The sequence below is a fragment of the Pelodiscus sinensis genome, chromosome 11 (assembly GCF_049634645.1).
Source record: "Pelodiscus sinensis isolate JC-2024 chromosome 11, ASM4963464v1, whole genome shotgun sequence".
In the NCBI taxonomy this organism is placed as follows: domain Eukaryota; kingdom Metazoa; phylum Chordata; order Testudines; family Trionychidae; genus Pelodiscus; species Pelodiscus sinensis.
In genome coordinates, this window is record NC_134721.1 from 31,339,137 (window position 1) to 31,361,826 (window position 22,690).

The 22,690-nt window shown below is 41.5% G+C and overlaps 1 protein-coding gene across 4 annotated transcripts in view; it reads left to right on the forward strand.

Moving 5' to 3' along the window:
* FGD3 (FYVE, RhoGEF and PH domain containing 3) overlaps positions 1-22,690 on the forward strand; it is a 204,074-nt gene that overhangs the window by 142,999 nt on the left and 38,385 nt on the right. For all 4 annotated transcript variants that reach the window (XM_075938919.1, XM_075938920.1, XM_025188018.2 and 1 more), the window contains 5 exons: positions 1,499-1,588; positions 6,580-6,716; positions 9,533-9,689; positions 16,285-16,423; positions 18,536-18,594. In XM_075938919.1, coding sequence (XP_075795034.1) covers positions 1,499-1,588; positions 6,580-6,716; positions 9,533-9,689; positions 16,285-16,423; positions 18,536-18,594 — 582 coding nt within the window. The remainder of the gene's footprint in view (positions 1-1,498; positions 1,589-6,579; positions 6,717-9,532; positions 9,690-16,284; positions 16,424-18,535; positions 18,595-22,690) is intronic.

Below are 22,690 nucleotides of genomic sequence, written 5' to 3' on the forward strand. Positions count from 1 at the left end.
GATGTACTTAAAAAACATTTTGTTATTACCTTTGGAGTTTTTGGCTAGCTGTTCTTCAAACTCCTTTTTAGCTTTTCTTATTACACTTTCTTTTTACACTTAATTTGGCATTGTTTATGCTCCTTACTATTTATCTCACTAGGATTTGACTTCCACTTTTTAAAAGATTTTTTTTAATCTCTCACTGCTTCTTTTACTTGGTAGTTAAGCCACGGCGGCTCTTTTTTAGTTCTTCTATGTTTTTTAATTTAAGTTGGGCTTCTACTGTGGTGTCTTTGAAAGTGTCCATGCAGCTTTCAGGGATTTTACTTTAGTCACTGTACCTTTTAATTTCTGTTTAACTAACTTCCTCATTTTTGCATAGTTCCCCTTTTTGAAATTAAATGCCACAGTGTTGGGCTGCTGAGGTGTTCTTCCCACCACAGGAATGTTAAATGTTATTATATTATGGTCACTATTTCCAAGTGGTCCTGTTATAGTTACTTCTTGGACCAGATCCTGCGCACCACTCAGGACTAAATCGAGAATTTCCTCTCCCCTTGTGGGTTCCTGTACCAGCTGCTCCAAGAAGCATTCGTTTAAGGTATCAAGAAATTTTGTATCTGCATCTTGTCCTGAGGTAACATGTACCCAGTCAATATGGGGATAGTTGAAATTCCCCACTATTATTGAGTTCTTTATTTTGATAGCCTCTCTAATCTCCCTTAGCATTTCATAGTCACTATTACCGTCCTGGTCATGTGGTCGATAATAGATCCCTACTGCTATATTCTTATTAGAACAGGGAATTACTATCCATAGCGATTTTATGGAACACGTTGATTCATTTAAGATTTTGACTTCATTTGATTCTAAATTTTCTTTCACATATAGTGCCACTCCCCCACCCGCACGACCAGTTCTGTCCTTCCGATATATTTTGTACCCCGGAATGACTGTGTCCCATTGATTGTCCTCACTCTACCAGGTTTCTGTGATGCCTATTATATCAGTATCCTCCTTTAACATGAGGCACTCTAGTTCATCCATCTTATTTTTTTTACTTCTAGCATTTTTTAGACTTCTAGCATTTTCTAATTCTAGCTTCTGTGCTCTGTAGTCATAGCTCTTGCATTTAAAAATGCATATAAAGTAAAGTGATGTCTAGCTGAGTCTAGCATATTAGTCACCAGATTAATGTACTAGTATCATAAAGGGTTGAAAACTAAATTTGAGGATTTTCTTTTTCTATTTTTGGGTATTTATCATTTCTAGCGAATTCTAGAGAGCTGAAGTACTATCGCAGGCAGACATTGCACATTAATTAGGTTTTAGAAAATCACCTTGAAAATGCACTAGCAGCATACAGATCCTTTGATTAGAAACGCATGGGATGATTTAATTCATTTCAGAAGTGACACCATGGATGAATTAAGGGTAGCAAGTCTTGGGAAATAAAATGTTTGAAAACAGGGTTTATACTAATTCTTGGATCACTCAGTTTGTAATTCTTTTTTAGTGTACAGAGCCGCAAAAACTGTTCAACATTGCAAACGAACTGCTCCATACAGAAGAGGCTTATGTTAAAAGACTGCATCTGCTGGACCAGGTAATTCTGCTTTGATCAAGTTATGCTTCGATCAAGTTATGCTTCATTTTCAATACACAAAACAGATTTCTTCAGATAAATGGGGAGGTGATTGCTTTGTACTTCTGTTACTGAAAAAGTCCTACATTTCAGATTATTTTAGTAAGGCAAATAAAATGTAGGTCAAAATTATAAGTAGGGTTGAGAGTTGGCTTAGTACCTTGCGTATAAAATCATGGCCAAGTCATGGAAAGTGTTGCTAAAACGCAGTTATCATATTGCCATTTCTTAACAGGTTGCTTACTATAAGACTTTTCTTCCTCTCCAGCCATCAGTCCCATTCCCATTTCCTTTTCCCTTGGCTTTCAGTATTATTACATTGGCTGGTATTTCCAACACAGGGTTCCAGATGGACAGCTTCTATATCATGTGCAACTCAGCCACCAGGTATTGCATGCATGTTGGTCTCCAGTTGAGTGGCTGTGCACAAAGCCTGGTAAGTGCACATGGTAGAGAAGCTGGTTGCCAAGAATCAAAACTGGTTTTGCTGATGGAAAGAGGCGGTCAGCTTATTGGAGACAAGTCAGCAGATGTTAGTTGAAGAAGAAGAAAATGGTGGTGGAGAAGAGATCTAATCTGCAAACATCTGGAAGGTGATAAGTAATAGTCAGCATAGATTTGTAAATAACAGATCATGTCAAAGCAACACGATAGCTCTCTTTGATAGGATAACAAGCCTTGTGGCTAATGGGGAAGCAGTAGATGTTGTATGCCTAGAGTTGAGTAAAGCATTTGATACAGTCTCGCATGACCTTAACAGTAAACCATGGAAATACAATGTAAATGAAGCTATTATAAGGTGAGCACATAACAGGATGGATAACTGTTCTCAGAGGCTATGTCTATACTGCAAGGTTTTTGCGCAAAAACCCGTGGAGCGTCCACACCTCAAATGTGCTTTTGCACAAGGAAATCAAGAGTTAAATGGCAGAACAGAGGGCTTTTTCCACCGTAGATAAACCTCCTTTTTTGAGGCATAACTCCCTTTTGCGCAAGAGTTCTTGCACAAAAAGGCAAGTGTGGATGCTTCAGTGTGTGGCGGCAAGTGTGAATGCTCCAGAAAAAGCACAGGTGCTCTGATGGCCATTCTGTGAATGGCCATCAGAGCTTTCTTGCATAAAAGTGTCCATGCAGTGTGGACACTCTTGTGCAAAAGCACATTGCGTTTGTGATGTGCTTTGATGTGTGGACATGCTCTTGCACAAAAAGTTTTTGCGCAAAAACTCTTGCGCAAAAGGCTTCTTGCGTAAGAAGCATGTAGTGTAAATGTAGCCAGAGAGTAGTTACCATTGGTTCACAGGTATGCTGAAAGGGTGTAACAAGCGAGGTTGCACAGGGATCAGCTTTAGGACTGGTTCTGGTCAATATCTTCATCAATTATTTAGATAATGGCATAGAGAGTAAACTGGTAAAGCTTGCAGATGGTACCAAACTGGGAGTGGTTGCTTTGAAGAAGAAACAGGTGTCCTAGGAGCGAATGGGGTAAGCGAACCACTTTATTGCCAATGCATGTTTACCTCGGACCCCAACACAGCATTCCAAGTGGAAATGATTTGGCATGAGTTATACTCCTTTATTCATTTTAGTATGTTAATTCACATGTCACTGCTTTAGTATGTTAATTCACATGTCTATGTCACTACTTTCCATGAACCCTTATTTAGCAAAGTTAACTTCCACGCAATGAATATTAATAAGCAGGTGATTAATACAATTATACCTGCCCCTGTTTGTTGTTTACTGGTTTTTAGTTGAATTGGCATTACATACAGTCTCAATCAGCAGCTTACAGGGATGGGGAAAAGAGCTCTGACTCTGAAAGTATTTTTACAGAGCAAGTGAGAAGACAAAACAAAGACACTGTTCAGTGCAACTATCTTTCTAGGCTGCAAGGACGAAGGGGAAAAAAACATGCTTAAAGTGCAATGCCTGCTCTGGCTGGACCCCTTAGCACTAATGTATAGCCGTTCCAGACCCCTATTAATTTTTACATTTCCCAACACTTTGGAGAATAGGGTCATAATTCAAAATGATCTGGACAAATTGGAGAAATGGCCTGAGGTAAACAGTATGAAGTTCAATAAGGACAAATGCAAAGTACTCCACTTAGGAAGGAACAATTGGTTTAACATTTACAAAATGGGAAGTGACTGTCTAGGAAGGAATACTTCAGAAAGGGGTCATAGTGGACCACAAGCTAAATATGAGTCAACAGTGTGACACAGTTGCAAAAAAAGCAAACCTGGTTCTGGGATGCATTAGCAGGAGTGGCGTGAAGAAGACATGAGAAGTCATTCTTCCACTCTACTCTGTGCTGATTAGGCCTCAACTGGAGTATTGTGTCCAATTTTGGGCACTACATTTCAGGCAAGATGTGGAGAAATTGAAAAGAGCCCAGAGAAGAGCAACAAAATGATTAAAGGTCTAGAAAGCTTGACCTATGAGAGAAGACTGAAAGAACTGGGCTTGTTTAGTTTGGAAAAGAGACGATTGAGAGGGGACATGATAATAGCTTTCAAGTACCTAAAAGTTTGTTGCAAGAGGAGGGAGAAAAACTATTCTCCTTAACCTCTGATGATAGGACAAGAAGAATTGGGCTTAAAATGCAGAAAAGAGAAGCTTAGGTTGAACATTGGGAAAAGCTTCCTGTCAGGGTGGTTAAACACTGGAATAAATTGCAGAGGGAGGTTGTAGAATCTCCATCACTGAAGATATTTAAGAGAAGGTTAGATAGACATCTATTGGGGATGATCTGTGGTGCTTGGTCTTACCATGAGGGCAGGGGAGTAGATTTGATGACCTCTCGAGGTCCCTTCCAGTTCTGGTATTCTATGATTCTAAGCAGCAACTACATCATTTTACAAGCAGAGCAGGCCTTATGGAATGTGGAAGAATCAACTCAGCTACCCACCCTGTAGGGACCACAAGGAGGAAGCAGTTACTTTCATGAACAGACACTGAAAGGAAATCAAGGCAACCTGTGACTGCTTTGTGGCTCCAGTGAGCTTTGTCAGTAGAAGTTGGGCCTGTATCATTTCAGCAGAATCAGCCCTTTTATGTCTCCAGATTTTTCACCTCAGCACTCTCTTTAATTTACCTTCCTTTGGGGAGTAAAGGTAAAACTGGAACAATGATACTGCAGATCTTATGTGCCTTTGTGTGTTGAAAAGGGTCAGAAGATAGAATTGTTTAGGAAAGTTGATCCTACTGTCTGTAGTACTGTAATGTTTTGGGGACTGCCCAGATCAGTAAGAGGTTCTGTCACCTCAAGCCTTGTATCCCTAGTGTGCCTTAATGTTGTGCTGCTATGGCTCATAGCCCTGATACTAGTAACCCACCTAATGTCTTATCCTGGCTTCCACTTCCCAAGTTACTCCTTGCATGCTGATTTCAGCAGTCCTCTGAGTCTCCCCATCCTTCACGAGTTCTTCACTACCAGACACTCTGACGTCTCTTCCTGTGTGAAACCAGCCCCATGTTATTAGCTCACTTTGGCACATACCCTTCCATGCAGTTTGCACAACAGAGACCTGCATGGGGTAAAAATAAACAAAAGGTTTGTTTAGTAGAAAACCACAGACTCAGAGATGAAATAACAAGGGAGTCCATACACGCAAGTTAGACAGAAGTTAAATATAAAGGGCAACAAATCAGACAAAAAACTATATTCAGATAAAGTCCCTTTCTGAATATGAGTTATATTGCCTTGGAACAGTTTCTCAGCATATCTCCCAGCATGACTTCTTCTCTGGGGGGAGGGGAGCCAACATTTCACAACAGCTTTTCACTTAGAAGCTGTCCCGAGGTTTCTGAATAGACTTTACTTTAGACCCCTTCCATTTGAGAAAGACTTGCAGGTTTGTGTTTATGGGTTTTGTTTTTCTTTAGTCTCTATAGATATTCAGAGTGAGGGAAATTTCCCTCTTTTCCTAGTTTTCAAAGCCTGGGGTTTTCTTTTCAGTTTCAAGTTGTTTTCTTTTTACTTTGATTTTTCCTTGATGTTTTTTTCCTGGGTTGAACAATGCTAGATGCAAGGAGCTAGTATTATCTGATTGGGGAAGCAGCCCATCCCTATCTGGCTGCTCCCGACTACCTCATTATGAAGTAGAAGAGACGCTACACCATAGATTATGAGCACAGTTTCCTATATACACAAATACGTGAATTCATAACCACAGTCTTTATACATGTCTTGTAAAGGCCTGCATGTTCTACCACAGGCTTTCGTGAAAGAACATGCTCAATTTTTTTTAATACCACAATCATACAGTATGCAGTAAGCTGGTTTGACTGCTCCCTTTTGGAGGTTTGAGTCTTTTCTTCTTTCACTGGGGTATCTGGATCATGGTTGTCACAAAAGCAGTTGTGCAATATATGAATGTGGAAGAAAGAATAAAAATGGTGAGTCACGGTGGCAAGCAAGGTGTGCTGCATTTCTTAAAAATGAAAACTGTCTTCTTGTTATGAGTGCAGATAGGGAAGCAATTATTTGTATAGAGCACTTTCCATTCTGTCTCCCAGACTAAAGATCTCTATGGAAATTTGAGTGGTTTGCTTTGGATGAGGAGATCTATTTCCAGACTTTAGGAAAATCTAGGGAGTGCCTTTTATTTTTCATGTACTTTTGTCCTGGACCTGATGAAGATGAGGAGGGAAAAAAAATCTGCTTTTTTTCAATTTGCTTTCCCATTACAGAAATAACAAAACTAGTTTTAAGTCTAAATGTATGGAACCTCCTCATCTGAATGAGAATGGTCTTGTTTAGCATATTATTCATCTAAATGTATGACTTACAATGTAGCTTCTCAGAAAAAAAGAACACTCCAAAATACAGAATGAGAGTTCCTATACTAAAGCACATTAGTCATTTTTTATATAATCCTGTTCGTAACAAAATGCCAGGTATTAGATTTATGTTCAGTAACTGGTAATGCCTTTTTTCCTCCATGCAGGTTTTTTGCACTAAATTGTCAGAAGCAGGTGTTCCAGGTGAAGTGATAACTGGCATCTTTTCAAATATTTCCTCTATCTATCGCTTCCATGGACAATTTCTCCTGCCTGAACTCCAAACAAGAATTACACAAGAGTGGTAGGTAAACCAATTTTTTTGTTTACAAATAAGTATTCAGTTTGTAGGCATTTAGGTAATCAGCCTAGTTTTACAACAAGTTTTAATTACACAATAATTTACTGTTTCCTTAATAATACAGTAGGTCATCATGCCTTTTCTGAAAACATGCCAGAATACAATATTTTTTTTATTTAGGTTTGCCTTTGTATCAGAGTGCTTTATTGGTCCAAAACATTGCAAGAGATGTTCTCCTTGATAGCATTTCCACTATACCGTAAGAGCTAAGTCACTTACTATTTTTAATTATTTTGGCCCAGAAGTTATTCTGTAAGGCATTGAGACAGGCAGTAGAAAATATCAACATATATATCTACACTGGAATGCTAGCACACTCCTATAATGGAATAGCATTTTGTGTACTATAGCTAAGGTTTGATTTGATCAGGTCATTTCTTTAAAAACTAAGTTGACTATATTAAACTTAACTATAAATCTAATTTTAATAAAAAATCATTCCACAATGCGTAAGCATCTAGACAAGCTTTGAAAGTGAATAGAAACTAAGTTAGAGCTGACATTTGGAAAGACGTCTAAGATGGTTAGACACCCATCTTCATGGAAGTTTGTGCATTCTGCTCCCTTGGACTCCTTTGAAAATCCCAGCCTAAATTTCTCAGTTCTAGGCTTTCCACTTAGGATTGCTAATATTTACACTTAGCTAAAGATGTCACCATGCTTATGCCATATAAGACCCATATGAGGTTGGTAAGGGTTGTTATAGACAGGAAAACTAAAGCTTAGAGTATGTGACTTGCTGTGGTATAATAGGATGGCACTCACGTCTCGTGAGCGCCCTTTCTGGTTGAGTGCATGTGCCTGCACTCTCTTCTGTTCATAACCTTAGTCCCCCGACTGAGTCACCCCATGTGGATCTGACCAATCCCTTCTGGGGTACACATTTCACAGGGATACCTCTCGGTGTCCTCTGTCATGTCTCTTCAAGTCTGTTCCTTGCTCTGAGAAAGAGTGGTGTCCCCACGGTGTCCTATCTTTGAAATAGCATCCTCACCTTTACTTTAGGCCTTTATCTCAAAGTCCCATCACAGACCAGCAGCCTCCAGTACTCTTCACATGGGGCTGTCTGTAGCGCTGCCACTCTCTTAGGCAGCCAGTCTCCCGGTCTGCACACCTTCAGATCTCCAGAGACACTGACTGCTGTCAGATGCTGCAGCTCCTTTTATAGGGACTTCCTGGCCCCTGACTGGCTGCTTCTTCTGTTGCCACTCTTGACTGCCTGGAGGACTTCTCTATTGTCTTTTGGGGTGAGGTATGGCAGGACCACAAAGCCTCCAGCAGGAGGTCTCAGGGCTTGGGCCATCCTGTCACACCTGGTCACAAAGGACTGAAATAGAACTAGTGTGGCCACCAAGGTACCTCAAGAATAAAGGACAGTTGCATTTAGTGTGTAGGGCGCCCAAGGCAGGAGGATATGGGAGTTCAGGTGGTGAAGCCCAGGTCTGGGGATGTTGAGGGAGTGCAAAGGAGCAAGAGCACCATTTTGGGAGCGTGGGGGTGAGCTGCAGCCACACATACCAGGTTTCTGCTGCTCTTCTTTGTCTGACTCTCAGGAAGCAAGGGGAAAGTTGACAGTCTGTTGCATTCCTCCTCTGATCTCCCCTCGGCAGCCAGGAGTGAGAAGAAGCTACAAACTGAGCTCTTTCCCCTCACACTCTGATAGTCAGAGGAGGAGGAAGAAGACCTGGTTTGTGTAGCTGCAGCCCCTTTCCTGCATGCCCAAAAGGGCACTGGGTGGGACCAGAGCAGCCCCAGCCAGCCCCTTCCATATCCTTGGCTACCTGTTGCTTAGCAAGGCAGCCTACTTGGAGAGTCCTGGGAGGCCAGCCTGTCTGGGAGCAGCTGCAACCAAGCACCACAGCCAACTGGTGGTTTCTTGCCAGAATGCTGCACTGAGGTACATCAGCTTACTTTCACCTCTGGTCTCAAGAGAAAAACAGAGGACATAGAGGCATCCTATTTTGGATCAATAGAAGACAGAAAATAGAGTAGCAAAATGCAGGATTGTCCTCTATAAAAGAAGACAAATGGCCACCCTAAATAGAAGCCAAATCTGCTGGCTTCCAACCCAGCCCTTTTCCAACATTGTAATGTTTGAGACAGTTAACAATTATTGTAATTATGCCTTCCCTTTTGCAGTCAGAAATAGGAATGGAAATGCACAGATAAGGGATAACACCATCTTCTTGCTCCTAAATAGAATCTTTTTTTAATGAGACCTAAGTACATACTGAGATGCAGATCCACTTTTGCTCCCAGGCCTCACTTCCTAGGCTCTGCCTTCTGAGAAGACTGAAACACAAAGGGAGTATTAATTCAGGATAGTCTGTTTCCTTTGTTGTTTGTACTTATAAAGGAAGTTCTTCATTTATTACTGAGCTTCTATGACCTTCCTACATCCTAAAGTAACTTAGGTGGAGTGCCTAGATTTAACTACATGACTCTTTGCTCTTCAAATCTTTTGCTGTGTGGAAAAAAAATCACTGTGAAAAAAGTGTAGGCTATTTTTGACAAATTACTTTTCTTATTGGACCTAGGTATAGATTTTTCTCTTAACAAAGTTTTATAGATCTAAATTCAGCCTTAATCTAAGTGTGAATGTGGTGCCTGTAGGTCAAAAAGGAATAGTCCCTTTTTACCCCAGAGCTAAAATTGGTTTGAAGAGGCGTTAGGGGAGGGAAGGAGGGAGTTGAGTGAGTGAGCAAGCTCCTGTAAAAGTGTGAATTTGAAGACATGTTTACCTGCCTTCTTTGCAATAGGAATACCAATCCACGATTGGGAGACATCCTTCAAAAACTGGCTCCGTTTCTGAAGATGTATGGAGAATATGTGAAGAACTTTGACAGAGCAATGGACATGGTAAACACATGGATGCAGCGATCATCTCCATTTAAAGATGTTGTTCAAAACGTGCAGGTATAAAGTCCTTCCTTTGAGTACATCTCCAGCTTGATAGGACTTCATATTTTTTTCCCCAGCTCTAGCATTCCACAGTGGATGGGTTTCTGGGTAAATTTCATGTAGTGCTGAAATATAATAACAATTCTTTCTTCTTCTGCACGACATATATCATTATACAGGTGAAATATTTCTTGAACAGAATTTGGGGATACTCGTTAAGCCATGGCAGTAATGCCAAGTTGCTCACTTTTATTCCTTTTGTTTACAGAGATTCTAAAACCACTGAACGTATCTCCTTGATTATTGTAAAAGCATAACAGTGAGTTTGTCCTGACGCAAAAAAGGAATAGGATGGGAGGAAATACTGTCACTACACACATTATATAATCTTTTAAGAATTCCTTTATCTTCTTATTAATAAAACACTAATTTTAAAGTGAAAAATTAATAGCCTAATACATATTTCACTTTCCTTTGCTTGTTTGGAATGGACACCTCATTCTCCTTGGAAGATGAAAATAGAGCATTTAGTTTCATTTGTATTTCTAGTCCTTTAATTTTCTGGTGCTTATGTTGTAGCACAGTGCTCTTGTTTGGGCTAACAATTTTTCAGGAAAATGACTTACCTACAACTTTCATTTTGTAATGAAAATAAACAGTGGAAGCCTTTCTGCTCACATCAGTGTGCTTTGTGATTCTTTTTCCTTTTTCTTCTTCTCCCTCTCTTTGCTTGAGGCCAGAATCAGACAATTTAGAAATGTAGCTGAAAACCCAGCATGTTTGCAGGTGCAGGGAGAGTATCCACTGTTTTTTGCAAAGAACAGTGATTAGCAAGAAGAAGGTTAATGCCTCATCTTTGCACACAGAGGAAAGGCCACAGCAGGCATGCCTGAAATACAGGGATTGTCCTTGTGGTAGGGTTGGGCCAGCCACCATGAATCCGTAATTCTCTCAGTGCACTGCAAGAAAAGTGCTCTTAAGACCCAAAGCTGGCTACCAGTGTCAGTCAGAAGCTCCTTCCTGGAGCCACTGGAGAGTAAGAAAGGCAGAGAGAATTCTGACTGGGGTCTGAGCTACGTGCTCCTTTTGGCTGAAATTTGAGATATTGATTCATGCGCCCCAAATGGAGCATTGCTTATACGATTTATCTCAGGGTATGTCTATGCTACAGGGAAAAATCGATCTAAGCTGTGCAATTTGAGTTATGTTAGTAGCGTGACTCAAATTGACGTAGCTTACATCTTCTTACTGCGTGGTCTCTACCACACAGGGTCAACGGGAGAAACTCTCCCTCACCTCCCTTTATTCTTCTTGTTTACTAGCGAGCGATTAGAAGTTGATTTAGTGGGTCTTCAATAGACTTTCTAAATTGACCCATGGTGGATTGATCACTGCCACATCAGTCCATTCAGGAGTGGAGACAAATCCCAAGAGCTCTACTATGTCATCCTTGCAGGGTTCCCTGAGTCTTTCTGCATGTGCCAGAAGACTCTCTTAGATCACCTTCCACTTTGCCCCAACTCTCCAAACCTTCTCAATTCAGTTCTTCAGAAAAATGCACAACTGGTCTTTGCATTTTGATCTAAAATCCGTTTTCCCTTTAAAAGAGAACAGTGTTATTATAATTCACTTTTGTCCAAGACAGTTCAGTTTGCATCAGGCCAAAAATTCCTTTCTCAAGAATATGGAAGTCCCACTGTAACTCGTTATTTATCTTATTTCCTGCAGCCAGGAGATAAAATGGTATATTGAAAGCAAATAAGCAAGTGTTATTTACTCCTTCTCATAATACAAGAACCAGGGATCACCAAATGAAATTAATAGGTAGCTAGTTTAAAACAAACAAAAGGAAATATTTTTTCACATAGTACATAGTCAGTAGGGATGTGTGGTGGGCCTGGTGCCATGGGCAGGGGGTGATTCTGGATGGCTGGAGCCTGGCCAGAGCAGCACGTTGTGAGTGATGGACGGTTCAGCCATCTTGGAGCAACCCCCACCCACGATTTGGCAGGCCTGGCCTGGCTGGAACTATCTACCGTGTCGTTCACAGAGGGCAGTGCCACCTGGCCAGAAAAGCCCCCACTTGTGGCAAGAGGCAGCTTCAGTCTAGTTGGCCTCCCACTCACCCCTGTTAAAGTGCTTAACCAGTTAAACATAATGTTTAATCGGTTAACTGATGAAATGGGATTTTATATCCTTAATTATTAGTCAACTTGTGGAACTCCCTGACAGAGAATATTGTGAGGGCCAAGAATACAACAGGATTCAAAAAAAGAACTAAATACATTCATGGAGGATAGGTCCATCAATTATAATTAGCCAGGATGGGTAGGAATGTGTCCCTAGCCTCTACCAGAAGCTGGGAATGGGCAGCAAGGGATAGATCAGTTGATGATTACCTGTTCTCTTCATTTCCTTTGGGGCATCTGGCATTGGTCACTGTTGGAAGACAGGATATTGGACTAGATAGCCCTTTGGTCTAACCCAATATAGCCGTTCTTATGTTGTGTATTTCCCTAACATTCTTCTATGTCTCCTCTGTCACATCACTAAACAAGTTTAACCACAAAAATGGCTCACATTAGCTATCAGAGCCCACAAAACATGCCTGCAGCTATCTGCAATCATGAATATCCTCTGCTGCCCCATGAAGAGTTTATGACAAGTAAATTTAAGACAAGGGTTATATCTGGAGCTTCGGTTCTGAAGCCCCGTGTCAGTAATCTAAAATGGCAACTCTTGTTAACTGTTTCACTGCTGATTATTCTAGCAGAGAAGTTCAGCTTGCTGGATTGATATCCAACTGGTGTGTCAGTAGGCACTGGTCTGTTGCATGAGGATTTGCCCAAAGTATGTCTTCGATGAATCTCGGCTACCTCTTTGCCCCCCTTTTACCTTTAGCTTTAGCTTGTCCTTTATCTTTGTCCCATTAGCTCTTATGATGTTCATTGTCATGGTCAATGCAAAAGCCATTAGCCTATCAAAAATGGAACATGCGACACAGCATAAACTACTTTGGACTTAATGTCAGCATTTGGGCTGCTGTACTGATGGCATTTATTTTCGTATTTAATGAATTTGAAACCCAACATTTTCATTTTAAACAAAGCTGCCATAGGATTTCTGTCTCTGATGCAAGCATATCAAAGAACCCAGGATCCTTGCTACAGAGGTTAGCTCTACCTTTCCATGGAGATCATAGGGGGACCTCAATTATAGATAATGTCCAGTGGTTTAATGTGAGTTCTGTTGGTTATTCCTATGACCTTTGATCCTGCTTTGCAAAACATCACTTGAAATATGCTGTAATCCTGCAGAAGTGCTCTGTCACTCATGTTTTATTGCTTAATTATGAAATCCCACGTAGGTTGTTAATAACACTCTAGAGATTGTTGAGTGGCATAGTTATTCAGGTCGAGGCATTAGCAATAATTAAGTTGAGCTCATAAACACATGACATTCTTTTCATACAAAAAACCAGACTTGATTGATTACTTTGGCAGCCTGGAAGGTAAATACATTCCTATGTTACCATTATGGCTAATTTCTGCAGCTCAGTCCTACTAAGTGCATCCAACTTGACATTGCAGACCAAAGTGGCCCATTGATTTTTCTAAAATCATAGAAAATGTGTATGTTCTGCTGTCTTAACTGATAGAGCGTTTGCTTTTCATGCCCATAGTATTTACAGGTTCCCTGCCATTCTGTAGCCTGGCTCCCACTTAGTCTCTGGGGGTGATGCCAGCAGCTAGTGCAGTCTGGCCCCACTTCCGGGGAGACCCCTGCCATCCTATGTTGCTGCCTCTGTATCAGAGGCAGCAGTGTGGGGTGCCAGGCAGGAGCCGGTCTGCGGGGGGAGCCAGTGTAAAAACTAGCTCCCCTCGTGGACTGGCTGTCTGCCACCTTGTGCTGCCTCTGATACAAAGGCAGCAGTGCAGGGTGGCAGTAGCCCCTGTCTGTGGAAGGTCTGAGCTCCCACAGACAGAGGTTGCTGGGCCAGCTGTGGACAGAGGCTGCTCCACGGGATGCAGAGCAGACTCTGTCCACAGGGAGCTCGCCCACACCCCCATGAATAGAGGCTGCTTGGTTCTCCCCAGCTCCTGCTCCCCCCTCATTGCTTTCTCTAATACAAAGGCAGCGGGGAAGGGGGAATGTGAGTAGTCAAGAAGATTAACTAATAAGCATAGGCTTATTCGTTAATCATCTAGTCGACTGCTCATTCACATCCTTACTGGAATCTTTAATTCTTTCCTTCCCAATTGTGGCATCTGAGAAGTGCTATACTGTAAAACTCTGAAATATAATACATTCACCTCAGCCACTATAAACAGCAATAGTGTTCAGAACGTGGTGACAAATTATTTTTACATCTTTGAATTACTGGAAAAATGGCTAATGTTTTCCTGTCAGACGTTTGTTTCACTATCTCCCAAAATCAGACAAGTCAGCATTATGTCTTCAGTTGTAATATATATGAGAAATGTTGGAACTATTTTACACAAGTGCTTTTTTGGGGCGGAATAGAGTGCAGAAATTATTGTGGTAATAGAAGCAATGCTATTATTTGTACAAAAACATGTGACTGGACCAAAATTTGGTGCAAATGATGTATTTTACTAGCTAGGCTGAAGTATTAATTCCATAGAGGAAGGATGTTTTTGACACTGAACTGGGATTGAGTAGTTGTGGGTTAAGTTTGTGGCTCTTCCAGAAACTTCCCATGTGCCATGGAACAATTAACTTAAACTTTCTATGCCTCATTTTCCCCAACTATAAAAGAGGCATAATACTTCCTCACCATGAATATTATGAATATAAATACTTGGTATGGGATAAATACCATGATGATTGGGGCCTGATGAGTGCCTCTAGAGGTACCCATTTAATAAAGTACATGCCTTGTACTCTGCCATGTACATTGGACAAACCTGACTATCTCTACGCAAAAGAATAAGTGGACACAAATCAGACATCAAGAAATATAACATGAAAACCAGTAGGAGCACACTTCAGTCTCCCTGGACACTAAGAAACAGATTTACAAGTGGCCATTCTTCAACAAAAACACTTCAAAAACAGACTACAAAGAGAAACTACTGAGCTGCAATTCATTTGCAGACTTGACTCGATTAATCTGGGTTTGAATAGGCACTGGGAATGGCAGGCCCTCTGCAAAAGCAACTTTCCCTTTCTTGGTATTCACATATCCTCATCTGCTGTTGGGAGTGAGCCACATCCACCCTGACTGAATTGACCTAGTTCAGCCGTGGCCAACCCGCGGCTCGCGAGTCGCATGCAGCTCTTGCCCCCCAAAAGAGAGGCTCGCAAAACCACTCCCGCGTCCCTCCCCCCCAATCGTCCCCAGCCCCCAGCTCCCCTGTGCTTACCGAGTCAGAGTTGCAGAGTTTTCAAAATGGCACCCTGGAGGGCAGCCTCCTTTTTAAAAAAAATTTTTTTTAACAATTTTTTTGTTTTTGTTCCACAATTCTGTTCTCGGGGGGCTTGCCCCCCCTTCACATTTTTTCCGCCGCTGTTTTGGCTCTCTTTGTTAAATGGGTTGGCCGCCCCTGGCCTAGTTAATACTGGTTCGTCACTTGATAAGGTAACTCCCTTTTCACGTGCTAGATATATATCCCTATCTCTGTAATTTCCACTCCAATGCATCTGATAAAGCAGGTCTTTGCCCACAAAATCTTATGCCCAAATAAATCTGTTTGTCTTTAAGGTGCCACAAGACTCCTTGTTGTTTTTGCAGATGCAGACTAACATGGACATTTAATAAAGTACAGTAAAACACCAGTGGTCCGGCATTCAGTGGTCCGGCATTCCTGATGGTCCAGCACCATCTGGAACCTGGAAGTGCTCCGGGCAGCCGGACAATTGGAGCTGTTCTGCCCCCGGCTTCCCCGATTCAGCCGCTGGTGAAACTGCTGGTCAGTTTCAGCAGCGGCTGACTTGGGGAAGTCTGGGGCAGAGCAGCTGGGGTGCTGCCGGGTTGGTCCTGCAGCACTGAGGGGCGCATCCCCCCCACTCCACCCGAGACCCCTCATAGCCCCCCCTTCCGATGGTCCAGCATATTTGATAATCCGGCACCCCCTGGGTCCTAAAGGTGCCAGATTATCGGAAGCTTACATGCTCAGTCTTTAAACCAATCACAGACATGGTCAAGTAAAACAGTGACTGCTATGTTATGCTTTCAAAGCTTATATGTGACTTATATTTTGACTTTTATTTTCCGTCTCTGTGCTGTTTGAACAGTAAATGCTAATTTAAAAAAAGAGGTATTTGTGTAGTCCTGTATTTATTGCATTAACCATATGGTTTCTTATTCCATTTAGGACCAAGTTCTAATAAGGGACTTTCAAAAAGTCTTGCACACAGCAAGAGAGGAGAAATTTTTTATAAAAAATGGGAGAATGTAAAATTATGTAAATTTATGGTAGAGATGCTAGGGCCAACTATCTGCATTAAACACTTAATTTTTAGATTGACAATGTCCCTTTATTTACGTGGGTAGAAATTGTGATTTTTTTAATTGCAGTTTCAATTTAAAAACAAACATACAAAGAAATACTATAATCCTTGCATAATTGTTTTCTCTGGGTTACAGAAACAGGATGTGTGTGGGAATTTGACATTGCAGCATCATATGCTTGAACCCGTGCAGAGAATTCCTCGCTATGAGCTTCTTCTAAAGGATTATCTAAAGAAACTTCCAGAAGAATCTCCAGACAGGAAAGATGCTGAAAGTAAGTGTACCTTCTATGACCTGCATCGTGAATGTGGACCATGTTGTTGGAAAGAATCATGTTTTTGTGTAGGCTTGACTTCAAAGTTCAAATATTGTTGACAGTACATGAGGCCCTTGTAGACATATTGAACTGAATTATCTGTTGGAAAGTTGCAGAGAAGCTGTGCTAGATGCAAATCACTGGTCTGGAAATCAGGACAACTTCACCAAATAAGCAATGACAGAATACTGTAGTCTATACCAGAGACACAGGACTTTCAGTTAGGGATGTAAGAGTGTAGTATGAGCTTATCAGTTATCCAAACTGCTAGACGCAGCTCCTGGCTCAATTCCTGGGGAGCCAGCTGATGCCCTGCACAGCTGCCTTTGTATCAGAGACAGCAGAGCAGGATGGAGGTGGTGAGTGGGGCGGCTGGCTCCTGGCACACATTGGTTCCTAGGGATATGGCTGCTGCCCCGTGCTGAGTGTGCGTGTAACTGTGTAACCGCTGAATTTTTTCAGTGGTTATACAGTTAGCCAATAACCTGCATTTTAACATTCCTTCTTTCAATTGTATTTGTGGTGGCTTGATGGAGTAAAACAATTTGTCTGAAATGTAAGTATTTTCTAGGGATTCATGCCATATGATATCAAGATTGGGAGGGAAGAAGAATTTTGCTGATTTTGTAACAGCTTGGAATCATCTCAAGAAATGCCTAGAGTATGGTGTGAACTGTAAATTGTTCCTAAAATTGTCATTGTTGCCCCTTACGTGCTGTTTTGTTTCTTGTCTGGACTTGTAAGTAGAGCAGGATAAGATGAAATTTCATTTACATACCTGCTAAACATGCGAATGTGATCCTCTGTATCAATGCTTACAAAGCTTCATTTAATTCAGGGACATGCAGTATTCAGCAGGTCTTTTGCAGTGGAAGTGAACTGTCTGCCCCTCCCCTCATGCTTTATGATTATTAATATGCATGGCTCAAAGATGCTTTATGTGATGTATGTCATTTAAAAAGCTTTAATCCGCTGAATCTGTATATCCTATTTGTGTACACATATTGTTCTTATATGTGAAGTTAGAAATATTAAGGGGGAACCTGTTTTATTAGTTCAGATGTTATAATAAAAACCATTAGTGATACTTTAAGAACTTAATGGTTGAGTAACGAGGTCAGTGACTTGTGAATGGCTTTATTTTTCCTATAAGTCCAGATTGTGGTTAGTCCTACAAAGACATGTAACCATGCCACCTGATGCTAGAACCCATTTTGGTGCTGGTACTTTTCCTCTCAAGGTGAGAATTACTTGAACTGAACACAAAGAATTCTCGCCCTGGGCAAAAGAGATATAAAAGAAGGGGGGAACCAAACCAAAGCAGAGTGGCCAGACACCAAGAGACCCCTTCTTGCCACCCAAGATGCCTGTTGGAATCATCTAAGACTGAACAGGGGGGAAGGATTGGGCCCAAGCTAGGTGGTTGCCTAGCTTGTGAAAGAAATAATTAGAATGACTGTTAGGATAAGAATTCGTATGTAACCTGTTTCTTAGTGTATTAGGATTAGCTGGTGTATTTATTTATTTCAGCTTAATAACTTATTTTGATCTGTTTGTTTTTACTTGCAATCATTTAAATCCTATTTTTATACTTAATAGAAACACTTGTTTATTATCAAGCCCAGCATAAATAATTGTTACCTGAGGGAAACAGGGAAGCAACCATTGTGAATCTCTCTCATTAATAAAGAGGGTGAGCTCATAAGGTTTCTCTGTATAAAACTTTTATACAGAGTAAGACAGATTTTTGGGGGGGTTGGGTTCCTTTTGGGGTTGTGTTCCTGTGTGTTGTCAACAGTATTGTAACTAAGCCTCCAAGAGCTGGGCTGGTTTGCATGTGTGTTGCTCTGCTGAGGGTCTGTTGTCCTAACTTTGTACCTTGGCTGAGGGAGACCAGAGTTCCTGGCCCAGTAGGACAGAATGGTGGGTGCCCCAGAGGGCAGTAGGCAGGCTCAGTGATGTGAACAGCAGATGGAGGGACAGTCTCAGGAAATCTTATGTACATTTCAGGAAAATAAAAATTGTGCTATTAACTGATATAATGTATAACTGCTGCCACCTTTATTGCAGAATCGCTGGAGCTCATTTCTACAGCAGCAAACCATTCAAATGCAGCCATCCGAAAGATGGTAAGTAGAAATTGTGTAATGGAATCATGATGTGATCCATTAACTCAGGTCCTTGATTTAGTAAATTATTATCTCCTTGCCACATCCTCCATTAAAGAAAGGCTTTAGTTCTGGGGAAATATTTCAAATAAGTTAGAGCAGACTTAAATAGAAATTGGGGAGCCTTGTACCTATTTCCCAAAAATGCTTTTGCCCATTGTTACCGCACACTGAAATTTTTGTGTGCCAAGTTTTCAAATAATAGAATCATAGGACTGGAAAGGACCTTGAGAGATCAACTAGTCTAGTACCTGCACTCATGGCAGGAATTTTTTTTTATCTAGACCATTCCTGACAGGTGTTTGTCTGAGGCCAGGCCTATACTAAAAGGGAAGGTTGACTCAAGATATGCAACTCCAGCTACATTCATTACATAGCTGGAGTCAACATACCTTGTTTCAAGTTTTCCCCGCTGTTCCCACAGCAGGAGGCTGATGGGAACAAATGCTTCTGTTGGCTTCCCTTATTCCTTGCAGAAGCAGGAGTACCAGCCTCTGACGGGGGCACTCTCTGAGTTTGATTTAGTGAGTCTTAACTAGTCCTGATAAATTGAGCTCCAAAAGATTGATCACAGCAGCATTGATTTTCCGTTTAGTGAAGACATGGTCTAGGCTACTCTTAAAAACTTCAATAATGGAGATTTCCACCATCTCCTTAAGCAATTTATGCCACTGGTTAACCACATGGACAGTTAGAAATATCTCATACTAGTCTCCAAACAGAAGTGACTAAGGAATGTGGGGAAGATGAGGAAGAAATAATTGGAAAAAAGGTCTTTGTGTTTCATTGAAAAATGTTGAAACTAGAAATCTTTTTGACCAGTTCTACATAAAGTGTGTCTGCAATTTCTCACGTGTAATTTTTGGGGTGTTCAAAGACTCGTTATTCGTGTCTGGTCTTCATGTGCATAACAATATCTAGCATGCACATTCAAAGTTGCAGACATCACTTTTGAAAATGTAGTCCTGTGTATCTCAAGTTGGGAAGCCACAACTAGAGAAGATTTTATAAAATCTACCTTTTAAAACATAGGATTATATTTCATTGGGACCTCAGGGAGGCCTCACAGACTTGTTTGTGCACTAACAATTCTGCACATGATAAAAATAAGTTTGGGGAGATTGTGCATGCTTTTGTGTATTCACACATGGATATATAATAGATCTAAAATAATAAATGTTGCTGTTTGTGCCTATGGATTGTTTGTGGATGTAGCCTCATTGTTGCTTTCAAAATCAGGCCCGTAGTATTCCACGAAACAGTAAGATGATCTCTAGAAACCGTCTTTTATTTTATAAAAGGCATATTATCCTCTCTTTTATAGGTTGTTTTTACACAGAAATGTTTGGAGAAACACTCAGAATTACTGAATAAATTTTCACCCTGCATAATTTGTAATACATTTTTCATTTCAGGTTGCCTTACAATACGGTTTCTATTTTTCCCATCTATATATTGGGCATTCTCTAAATTTTCCCCACGCTCTTGTTGCTTTGAGTAAAATAATTCTCAAAGACAGTGTGTTGAATAACACATTTGTACCACATTCCGTGCAAACTAGAGGAATTAGTTGTAGCTTCCTCTTGTGAGCGTGGCTGACAGACACATTATCAGACCCCCACTTCCTCCATCCCTCAGACACCATCAGATCTTTTTTCTTCTTGGAAGTAAACAGCTGCTGTTTCACATGTGTAGATAACAATTGGTTTAGGACCCATCTATTTCTGTTGGAATTCTGTTCTTTCTTCGGTTTTGGTAAAAATGTTATCAACTTTGCAACTGTGACTAGTTCACTGCTGAAACCCCCCAAACACTGATGTTTAACAGATTTTGCAACTATGTCACTAGGTTCTAGGGCAGGGATGGGCAAATGTTTTGGCCTGAGGGTCACATCAGGGTTCTGCAGTAGTATGGAGGACTGTGCCCCAGTCCTTTATTCAGCCCCCCTGCTTCCCTCCCTCTGACTGTGCTGCCTGGAGGTAGTGTGGTAAGCTGAGGCTGTGGGTAAAGGTAAAGGGAGGGTCAGGGGCTTAGCCTCTCCAGTTAGGAACTCGGGGATTGGGCAGAAGGATCTCACAGGCCATATGTGACCTGCATGCTGTTGTTTGTCTCACTCTACTCCAGGGCCACAAACACCAAGTACTTGCTGCTCATACTGGAGAAGCATATTTTATAGACCTTCATTACATCCTGTATATGGAGCAACCACCCCATTTCCACAGCAGTGGGTACTATATAGAAATCTAAAGGAATAATGCAACTATCAGGGAGATGCTCTTCTCAACTCCAAGTGGTCTGCAATGAGATCTGGGGCAGGGTCTTTTCTTTTATTCCACCCTATTGTAGCTGGACTGACCCTGAGGTCCTTACTCAGTTTTAATCAATTTTTATCCTGCAAATTCCCATTTTAGGCAGTGAGTTTCTCTGCAGTTAACAGGATTTGCCTGAGCTAACACCAAGGCCAGGTCTATGCTAGGGGGCAATATCAAACTAAGGTACACAATTCCAGCTATGTGAATAGTGTAGCTGGAGTGGACATATCTTAGTTCAAGTTACTACAGCATCTTCAGGGGAGGCAGGTTTGTGTAATTTTTGGTGGTACCCCATTAGCCACACCCCCTGACCCCTGTTAATCACGCCCCCAACCCCCATTAACCATGCCCTCTGACCCCCGTTAACCAGGCCTATAGAGGTAACACGTTCAGGGCAAGATGGACACATGACCAGAAGTAAAAGGTGTCATGTCACCCCTCTCGAAGGACTTTTCCCACCATTCTCCTACCAACAGGGATTAGTTTGGCCCCCACCAAACCCCCCTCATGCAACTATCCTACAATTGAATTAACCCAATGTGTGTGACATTAACTCGGGGGCAGAGAGGCTGGGGGAAGTGTCCCCTCTAAGGCTACGTCTACATTCACGGCTTCTTGAGCAAGTACAGCCGTTCTTGCGCAAGAACCCACAGAGCATCCACACTGCCCGCCTGCTCTTGCACAAGAAAATTTAGAGTACGGCATGGGAAGAGAGGGCGTCTTGCACACGAGCTACGCTCTTTTCTAACCAGTGTAAGCTCTCTTGTGTAAGAGGGCAGTTTGGATGTTCAGCAGGGATTTCTTGCACAAGAAACCCCTATGGCTAAAATGGCCATCAGAGCTTTCTTGCACAATAGAGGGTCCGCACTGCCATGTGCGCTTGCTTTAAGTTTGGAAAACTATGCAGATGAAAACCAGCAGAATCTGACAACTTTGTGCAGAGGCAGCAGTCAAGAAGATGTCTCATGGGTCACACATAGAACCCCAGTGGGCTGTATGTGGCCCTCGGGTCTCAGGTTGCCTACCTCTGTCTACAGCCTTGCAAACAATGCAGAATAAAATTATGTGCATAGTGCTGTCAGGTGCATCTTGTTGGCGCTAATGAGAATACAAGAGGCTAGAGTACTGATCTGAGACAGAGGAAACTGAGGGCTGGACTAGAAGAACTCATGCATGGAAACACAAGCATAGCCAAGTTTTGGGAGGAAAACTTAGACTGAAATTTATATTGTATTATTGTGGGTTACCATTAAAGCCAAACTCAAGAAAGAAGAGTCCTGTTGCACCTTAGGCTTCATCTATACTGCGAGTTTTTGTGGCAAAAAATATGCTAATGAGGGATTCATTAGCATAAGTTGTGATATCATTAGCATATTTTCTGCTGTTTCTTTTTGCACAATGGTGTTTGCACAAAAATAAGCAGTGTAGCCACTTCCGTTTTGCGCAAAAACCCCATTTTGCACAAGATCCTGGAGAGGCATAAGGATCTTGCTCAAAACGTGGTTTTTGTGCAAAACGGAAGCGGCTACACTGCTTCTTTTTGCGCAAACACCCCTTGCGCAAAAAGAAACAGCAGAAAATATGCTAATGAGATCACGACTTATGCTAATGAATCCCTCATTAGCATATTTTCTGCCACAAAAACTAGCAGTGTAGATGTAGCCTTAGAGTCTAACATATTTATTAGAGCATAAGCTTTTGTGGGTAAAACCCACTTCATCAGTTGGAGTGGAGGTTACAGAAGC